The sequence below is a fragment of the Lupinus angustifolius genome, unplaced genomic scaffold (assembly GCF_001865875.1).
Source record: "Lupinus angustifolius cultivar Tanjil unplaced genomic scaffold, LupAngTanjil_v1.0 Scaffold_132_126, whole genome shotgun sequence".
In the NCBI taxonomy this organism is placed as follows: domain Eukaryota; kingdom Viridiplantae; phylum Streptophyta; class Magnoliopsida; order Fabales; family Fabaceae; genus Lupinus; species Lupinus angustifolius.
Genome location: NW_017725386.1, coordinates 1,061 through 10,691, shown reverse-complemented (window position 1 = coordinate 10,691; position 9,631 = coordinate 1,061). Strand labels below are relative to the sequence as shown.

The 9,631-nt window shown below is 32.8% G+C and overlaps 1 protein-coding gene and 1 pseudogene across 1 annotated transcript; one reads left to right on the top strand and one right to left on the bottom strand.

Annotated features, from left to right (window-relative positions):
* The first annotated feature begins 322 nt into the window (after positions 1 to 322).
* LOC109340053 (random slug protein 5-like) lies at positions 323 to 4,505 on the top strand. The gene is made up of 6 exons (XM_019577620.1): positions 323 to 494; positions 1,980 to 2,080; positions 2,193 to 2,369; positions 3,032 to 3,130; positions 3,377 to 3,622; positions 3,935 to 4,505. The coding sequence occupies exons 2-6, from the start codon at positions 2,006 to 2,008 to the stop codon at positions 4,289 to 4,291; spliced, it is 954 nt and encodes a 317-aa protein (XP_019433165.1). The 5' UTR covers positions 323 to 494; positions 1,980 to 2,005; the 3' UTR covers positions 4,292 to 4,505.
* Positions 4,506 to 4,900: 395 nt separating this feature from the next.
* On the bottom strand, positions 4,901 to 9,221 carry LOC109340054 (annotated as a pseudogene).
* Positions 9,222 to 9,631: the final 410 nt, after the last annotated feature.

The window sequence follows — 9,631 nt, the reverse complement described above, 5'->3', positions numbered from 1 at the left end:
AATCCAAGGAACTAGTTTCTAGAAACTTAATTTTTATTTCTCTTTTTTGTTGAAAAATAAGAAAGTTTTAGGTTTTTTACAATTCTCACAAAAAATGAGTGCTCACATTTCGTTATAAGAAATAATAGATTATTTATCAACAATCTAGTGGTGTAAGGTTTCATTAGATTCTTAGGATGATCAAAATGTCAAGAGTTTGATTCTTGTGAGTGACACTTATTGGGAAGGACAAACATGCATTCTAAAATGGATTAGTTCTTTACCCAAAAGAATGAATAGTAGAGTATTTATTATTGATTGCTACCACGTGCTCACCACATAAATTAGTTATCACATTAAGATGAGTGATGGGTGTGACTGTGAGTGAGTGATAGAGTGCATACAAATAACAAAACTCGGACCAATTGTCCAAGCATCCGAGAAACTTGACTGTATCCTCGTGTCTCGGTTTTCCAATCCACCTTCCAAGAATCATATTGATCTTAAAAGTTCAGGTTAGACGATCAAGTGTTTATGTCCATCATCATCACACTTTCTCTTCATTTGTTTATGTGATTACTTAAGTTTTAGTGGCAATTACTTTAAAGGGGTCTTTTTAAGTGCTGATACTCACTCTCTATGTTTCAACGTATAGAAATTAATGTTAGAAAGAAACTTTCAACATTATGTTTAGATAACATGACTTCATTTCAATAGTAATATATATGATCTAATATTTCATTTTCTTGGTTGTGAAGATTGTTAACATACCACTTTATTGTGTTGTGGGATTATTACCTTGGTGTTAGAAATAAAGCAAGTGTGAAAATTTTGAAGAAAAAAAATCAGAATTTAAAAGTAATTGAATATTGGATATATTTAATTTGATATCCTTCTGAGAACCGGAACCGGATGGTCGATTGGTCCGATTATTGATCGAATTTAAAAACGACTATTTTTATTGTCTTAATTATATGAGAGGTTGTACCACTTTGAACCGAGAAAATTCTGATCTGATCATGCTAAATCCGATTACATTGGAATAACTCAGGAAGTTAATCGGACAATTCACTTAAAATTAAATAAAACGAACAATATTTTAATGTTTTATTTTACTCAAATCCAAAAAATGATAGAAAAAAGGTAATTCAATATAATTATATATAATTATTAATTATATAAAATTTGCATTTTTATATAGTTATATATTTATAAATAAAAATTATCAATTATAAATAAAATCACGTTTAAACAACTTCTTACAATTTGATGTACAACTCATATTGTTATTGGCTTATTGAATTAATGACTTGCAACTAATTTTCATCTTTGTACGTGTTATATGTGGACTTTGATCATTTCCTACTACTACCCTACCACTGCGACAAGATCTACTTCACTGAAGCATGTCTTCATTGTTATCTTTTCTTGTGTCACGCTCATGCTTTCTAGGCTTTAGTTCATATTATTTGTTTAGATATTTCAATTTCCTTATTTGGAAAAAGATGTTGTATTACTTAACTTCCATATCAACATCTAATTTCCTTCTCAAAAAAAAAAAAAAAAAGATAAATTAAAAGTGTAATATTTATATATTATTAATATAAATTTATACGCAATCATTCATTTGTATTAATGATTTAATATAAATTGTAGATGATATAGTAACAATATAAAAAATTCTTATACTATAGATACATATATATTTTTCTCGTACATTAAATAAAACACTGTATAAATAAACATCACATTTCTATGAACAAACCAAAGTACCATTATTTCACTTTGGCACCCTCTAATAATGAGGTAAAAAATGTAAATACCGTAGATATACTCAACCTTAAGAATAAATATATTGCTTCCAAGAGTTGTTGGAATTAGATGTAGCTTCTATTTCAATCTTCCTTGTTGTTTTGCTCAAACTAATTACAATGAGAATGAATAACTATTACTGCTATAACATTGGTACTGACTCTGCAATGTTCATTCTTAATTTTTAGATTTTCTAGTCTCTACATTGAACACCATGAATATGAATCTAAACAAAACTACCTCTAAAGACCATGAACAAATGTTAATATCACAAGAACAGCAAGCAAAGGTGTGTCCACTATATTTCACATTTTTATATAATGACAAAGATATTATACCAAAAATATCATACCCCTTAGTAAAGGATGAAATTAATAATAATTTAATTTACTTGGTTCTAGATCAATGAGGTTAGAAGGTTGATAGGGCCACTGTCAGATAAGGAATCTGTTTATTGTTCTGATGCATCCATCTCAAGGTATTTAAGCTCAAGAAATTGGAATGTCAAGAAGGCAACTCAAATGTTGAAACTGAGCCTGAAATGGAGAGAAGAATACAAACCTGAAGAGATTTGCTGGGTTAGTTACGGTTTGCCTTCACTTATTTTTATGATTTTTTAGATATAATGTAGGATCAGGATCCTCTCCGGTACTCTGGAAAGGGAAGTACGTAGAAAACAGACAGAAGAAAAAAATAATATGATGTAACACTCAATAACTTGTCTCTGCAGTACTAAGATGATTCTTTTCCCATAATGCTTAGCTGGGATGTGTCCTGTTTACTATTCATGCATCTGCTTGAAGATCTTTTTGCACAATTAAGTTAAGGTTAAGAGAAGCTGAGGCTGCATGAGTAAAAAAACTTAAACAAAAGTGCTCACTGATCAGTCCTTCATATCAACTTGTCTAGTTTTGGCTATACATCTGATCAGTAATAATCTACATGAACCAGCAGTAACTGATTTTGTTAACATATTGTTGAAGGTGAGCCGCGGCGCAAAGGTAAAGTTGCTGCTTAATAACAAAAAAGATATCATGGGTTCAAATCATCCCTCCCTAGGCCCCACTATATGGGGGCCTCGTACAATGGACTGTCATTTTTATTGTTCTCAAGACTGATCGAGTTGGAATGAGTTATCTGAACATGCTCTAGACTTCAAAGTTCAACTCTCATACATTGTAATAGTGGTATTATCATTTTCTGACATAAGTTCTTTGACATCTAGTTTTTCCTAATGCAGGAAGATATTGCTGATGAAGCAGCTACAGGGAAAATGTATAGATCAAATTATAATGACAAACATGGGAGAACAGTTCTTGTAATTAGACCTAGAAACCAGGTTTATTCTAAAAACACTTCTAACCTCCATCTAACAATTCTATTTCATTCATATCATCTTCACTTGTAGAAATCACTCTTGAAGTTTACAAGCAGCCCTGTCTGTTTTGCTTCCTGCTTCGAAATCGATCTCAAATGAATAATAGATTACAATGCATAAGATGTTATCAGTATTTATAAGAATGTTATCCGTGTTTCTATTTCATATTTTCATTTATGATCTCTTTTTAATTTCTTATTTGGACAGTTGAACACAAAGACAACAGAAGGACAGATTAAGTATCTTGTGTACTGCATGGAGAATGCCATTTTAAACCTTCCACCACACCAGGAAGAGATTGTCTGGCTGATTGACTTCCAGGGTTTCAGTTTGTCGAATATATCACTCAAGTTGACACGCGAAACTTCTCATGTGTTGCAAGAACATTATCCAGGGCGTCTGGGTTTGGCTGTACTGTATAATGCACCTAAGATCTTTCAATCATTCTTCACGGTAACTAAATAAACCGAATTTTCATTAAATCACTTCATCTTCATGCCTCAAGTATCTTCTGGATGCTGTTTATATAAACATGTCAATTCGGATAGGCCATAAATGATTTATCTGCATTGACTTAATGAAGCTTAAAAATGAAGTCTGTGCAAGTCAATATTTTTCCAAATTGTTTCATTTTGTTTAGCTTTTGGCCTGTAGTAGATTAGTTTTGCTAGTATATGCAAAGTTGACCTTGGTTTTGATTTAGTAGCTAATAATTCTGTTCATGAATCTAGTACCATTTTGTGATGTCTGAGTTAATTTCTGCAGATGGTAAAGCCCTTATTGGAGACTAAGACTCGCAACAAAGTCAAGTTTGGTTTCTCCGGTGATCGCAACACTGAGATGATGCTGGAAGATTTGTTTGATATGGATAATCTTGAGTCTGCATTTGGTGGAGAATATGACACATCATTTGATATAAACAAATATGCTGAGAGAATGAAAGAGGAAGACAAGAAGAAACCCTCTTTCTGGACACTGCCAAATACTCTATCATCTGTCCCGCAACAAAACCTTCCTTCTTCGCATTCAATCAAGTTAAATGCAGATTCTGATGCTTCTAACAAGGAAAAACTAGACTCTTCCCTTGTTACTAACCCTGATCAGAATCACTTGGTTAACTAAGGAGGGCTGAGTCATCTATAATAAGTAAGATGCTATGATATTTTACTTTTGAAACTTCAGATTCAAGGAACCTTAATATAGTGTCAACTTTATGTTGGATTTATTATGATAAATGATCCTTAAACGCCTTACAGACCATGAATTATTCAGTTCTATTTTCTTCACTTGTTTTGTTGGTTGGAAATAATATTAACATTGCCAAATGTTGGGTTAGAATGGACATAAAAAAAGTTCTATTTGAGTTATTCTTAACTTTTAAGAACTTTTATACACTTATAGTACTGCAACTCTGGGATTGATCATAACTTTTAATCCGCATATATAGTATATGATAGAAGGGAGAACATGAGATGTGTAAGTACTAAAATATCCAGTAAAATTTTACATTACAACTGAAAGTACATCTATTAGGTAAATCTACAACAGCCACATGGAAACCATTAACCACTCACCAATGAGATAAATATACCTAAGAATGGGATAGACAGGACTAAATATCTAAACCACTGAGAACATATCCCTCCTTTATTTTTTTATTCAACTGTCCTGTTGCTAAAATGGTGAATGTACTCCTTAAACATGCAAAGATGATAAAACTTAGTATAATAAAAGAGAAGCACAAGAAAATAAAAACAGGGTATTAGAGTTTACCTTAAAAACATACTATTGGAACATCTCATCCAGCTTCTGCCTGTAAAGAGCCAAAGGCTGTGACCAAGTAATGAAGTTGTTAGTGCCTAGAAAAGTTAGTTGAAATGGAGGATTTGAAGAATGAATAAAATGGGAGTCCAATGCACAAGGCTCCGACCTAGTGGGGCATGGGGAGGATAGATGTACGCAGTCTTACTCTCACACATGAAGATATTGTTTCCAAAATGTGAACCCATGACCTCCAAATCACAAGACAAACAACTTTACTGTTGCGTCGAGACTCACCTTTTAAGTATCAAATGATTGACGCTAACAATAAATCAGAACCCCACAAGCTGGAGTTTTTATGCATACTTAGTTTTTGTTCCTCACTGTCAATTATCAAATTGTGGTCAGAAGTATGAGGAGTGGCAGCCAGTTTTTTCTGGTACTAAAAATATATGCTAGTATTATTATCTGAACTATAAACATCAATAATGAAATTTGCAAGCTATATTAGCTAACAATAAGAACATATATAAATTAAAATGACAGCAAAATAGTGCATAAAGAAAAGACAAATAATTTCACAAGCCATGCTATTTTAATTTCACTGGTAACCATCCTTAAATCAAAACTTGTGTAGTGCTAAAATAAAAGCAACTTAAAAGGGATGATATATAAAAGCTGATATAAACCACATACCCTAGTATAGGCATAAACTCCAGCTTCAGATGGTCCTATAGGACTTCCCCTCCTGATGAATCTTCCCTCCCTGAAAATGTAAAGCGGGAACCCCAGTTGATAGTTCTACAGTAATGACCTGTCAAAAGGCGGGGGAAGATCGTGATTATTTAGTTTCGGCGTGTGAACTTAAAGAGCCATGGTAAGTCTGAATACTCCAATCACCTCTTGGGGGGTCAACTTATCAAGATACATGATGATGGATCTCAATGAATTCCCATGTGCAGCAATCATAACATTCTTTCCTGATAAAAGTTGAGGTTCAATCTGCACCATAATGTCAATGAGATAGACCCTTTCAATGTTTTATGATCACTTCATCTATATCAGAAAATCAACCTTACAAATGATAGATATATAAAACCACGTGTTTCATCAAAAGAGTTAGTGATTGAAGAGGAACATCTAGTTTATATATTCAAAAGATTTGTCTGAAAAACTTAGATACCAAACATAATGAGGAAATGAAGGGGGTGTCATTTTACTAATCATAATTCCATAAGAAAAATAAAATTCTAAGTACTTGGTCCCTGAAATAGGCAACTGCTCTTTCAGCACACATTTCTAAACTTTCACCATTGGGAGGAGGTATGTCGAAACTTCGGCGCCACACATATACTTGTTCTTTCCCATATCTGGCTGCTGTTTCTTGCTTATCAAGTCCCTGTAGTTCCCCATACCTGAAAGGTTAACAATTATGATATTGATTATATGTTAACATCATGTACTACATTATAAAGCAGATGTTACAAAATCTGAAAATAGAACAAAAGATTACTACATTCTTTCATTTAGCCGCCAAGATGCTATGACTGGAATTGTCTGCTTCTTTGTATCTTCACTAAAAACTTGACTGCATGCCTTTGCTTGTTCACTCTCATTATGCATAACTATAGGCACCTGCAGGAAGGTCAGAGACTAATAGTTTAGAAAAGGGTTATGAATACTATACAACAACAACTGAAAATAGAATTTAATGGATTTTCACCGACAATGTTAAGTTTTTAAACTAGTACCATTCATGTATATTACTTTTACTTAAGAGTCAATCATGATTAACACATGAATGCTAGATGATTAAAAATATTAATTCACATTACCTTTTTACTACGGTGCTGGGTCATGGGAAGCATGGCTGTCATTTGTGCACGGATCAAAGCTGAAGTAAATATGAGATCAATAGGAATGCTGCTAATTCTTTTGCCAGCTTCAATTGCTTCATCAATGCCCTTCTTGCTTAGTGGAACATCAACACAACCTGTGAATAAGTTATTTTCATTCCATAAAGACTCGCCATGCCGAATAAGGATCAAAGCTGCTTCCCCTGAATTGAAACACAATGAGCACCATTTACTTAAACATCAAACCATGTAAGCTTCAACTTCTTGAATATTGCAACAACTCTAAACTTGGATAGTCCAACTTCAAGATACAATTGATGTGAACATGTTTGACATGAAGTATATCCAACAATAAATGTAAATCAACATAGGAGGTTATCTTACTTGATTTCTTGTTAGTTTCACCAGTGTTGCTTCTTGATACTGGATCAACCACTGATGTTTCGGAACCTAAAGATCGAATTATAGCACACTTCCTTTGGCCAGAGTGGTAACTTCCTTTGCTTGAAAACCCATTACTACTTATGAAATCCTTGGTCATAAATTTTAATAAATTGTTCTGAAGCTTTCGGTGATGATTAAAGTTATTTAGATAAGAATGGGTCTGGAAAGTCCCAATAGTCTGGTAACATGCCTCAGCAACCATTATCTGAAAATTGAAATCAAACTACTGATTAAGGTGTAATACTTGATGTTTCAAATTCATATTCAAGATTCAAGGCATGAAATGCACGTAATTATATATTTGCCTAAAGAGTTTCATTAAGTTCCTTCAAGAGTTTGAATGCATGTTTGGGAGCATCAAAACTGAGTTTGAAGACTTGAAACCAGTTTTGAATTTTACATGTTTGATATTTCCAGTAGTCAATTGACATAGCTATGTGTATAGACTCATAGGCACAATCCCGTAAGGTTTTTGGTCAAGATGTGTGTGGTGTCAAATTCATTTATATATTTCTTTCACTTAGCTTATAGAAGAGTACTTTCGTCCATGAATGATGATTTCTCATTGTTGGACTACCCAATCCTAGAAGTGGTATCAAACTCAATGGTTTGATGGTTCAACCAAGTATCGAAACAGCAAATGGTCAATACATTCATGCAGAGTCCTTGTGTTAAAAGTCTTCCTGTCGAGGTTAGGCGACATGTTCCATTCTTGACAAGACAAACTAGCGACGATACGAGTAAGAGGCTTATTATAGTGTACTCTATACGCCAAAAGGGTAACTCACACTTGAGGAGAGATATTGAGTATCAAGTGTGAGTTAATTAAAGATAATATAATAGGATAAATAACTATAATATCTTAATGTTTGAGGCAACATATGTTATCAAACCCAGTGACATGTTTTTGTCACTTCTTTCATTGTTGTACTTCCATCCAATCCCAGTTACATGGTTCTTTCACTTTTTTCATTGTTTTACTTCTCAATCCCAACTGCTTCAAACGAGTGAGACTTCTCTTCAAATATAGTGCATTTAACCAAAAAAAACAATATACATTAACATTTTTTATATTTAAAGTGTGATTATATTTTTACCCTTAAAATTTAAAAAAAAAATATCACTTCTCTTTCCATTTGAAAGGACTCTCACTCGTTTCAAACTAGCATCCTTTGAAGATTAATCATTTCTCATACAAATAGACAATTTGGTAACTATACACAAAAGTTAGTTTAAATGACATAATCCAAGCAAAACTCATTGCATCAGACCCATTTTTAACAATAAAGTATAAGATAAAGCAGTTGTTATACACTCCCTTCTAATATCAAAACTCAGTTTTGCAGAAGTGCTATCAAACACTCCCTTCTAAGACAGCAAACGCATGTACAATACCAAAAAAACTGAAAGGAAAAGAAAAGCTACCTATTATCAACAACAAAAACATGTTAATAATTCAAAAAAAATGATTTCAAAGAAAGAGAACGCATATCTGTAAGGAAAAGTAAAACAATGAAACAAGAGAACCCAGATACCATTTGCATACATATAATGAAAAAAAAAACTCCTTTAAAAAAAAAACTATTAAGTTGACAATAATGAACAATAACCAGATAGAATCAGCGTACCCCAGAAGGAGATAATCGACGAAAATGGAAAACCCAAAAGGCAAATGTGTAAAAGAGAAAACAATAGTATACAGAAAAAAAATAAGCACGAATATATATACTAACTGGTTGAAACGAGAAAAACAAGGTGGAGAGAATGTAGAGAGGGTTTATTCTGAGAGAATTATGACGGAGTTACAGAAGCTGAGGTAACTAAACAAACACGTTCTTCACTCCAAATGAAACAAATGAAATCGATGAATATGAAGTTCTTAGTATTTGTCAAAAACTGAAGCAGAATCGGAAATCGGAGTTGGTTTGATTGGGTGTGGACAGTGACTCATACACAGTGAATACCCAGGTCTTTTCTTTGTGTGCCAACATGGTCAACCTATTCAAGAATTTGAGTGAAAATAATGTCTATAGTTAAAGTGTCCTAAAAATTGTCATAAATGACTAACTTAACCATAATTCCTTTTTTTTGTTGGGAATTCTTCCTAATTGATGTGGAAGTAAGACTAATAAATCTTGGTAGATGAATTATTGAATAATTTAATGATGGTTATTCCAATAGATTATGAAGTCTAACTTATAAACTTTGAGTAGCACTTTTCAAAGTGTCTTGAAAAGTATGACATCAATTAATCATCCATTATGTCCATGATGAAGTCTTTCTCCCCTTTACTATATATATATAGGGGACTTGTGGGGAAGAGATACAACAAGCAAGTGAGAAAAACAACATAGAGAGAAAGTGAGAGAGTTTATATCTACATAGTATAAGATTTGTATTC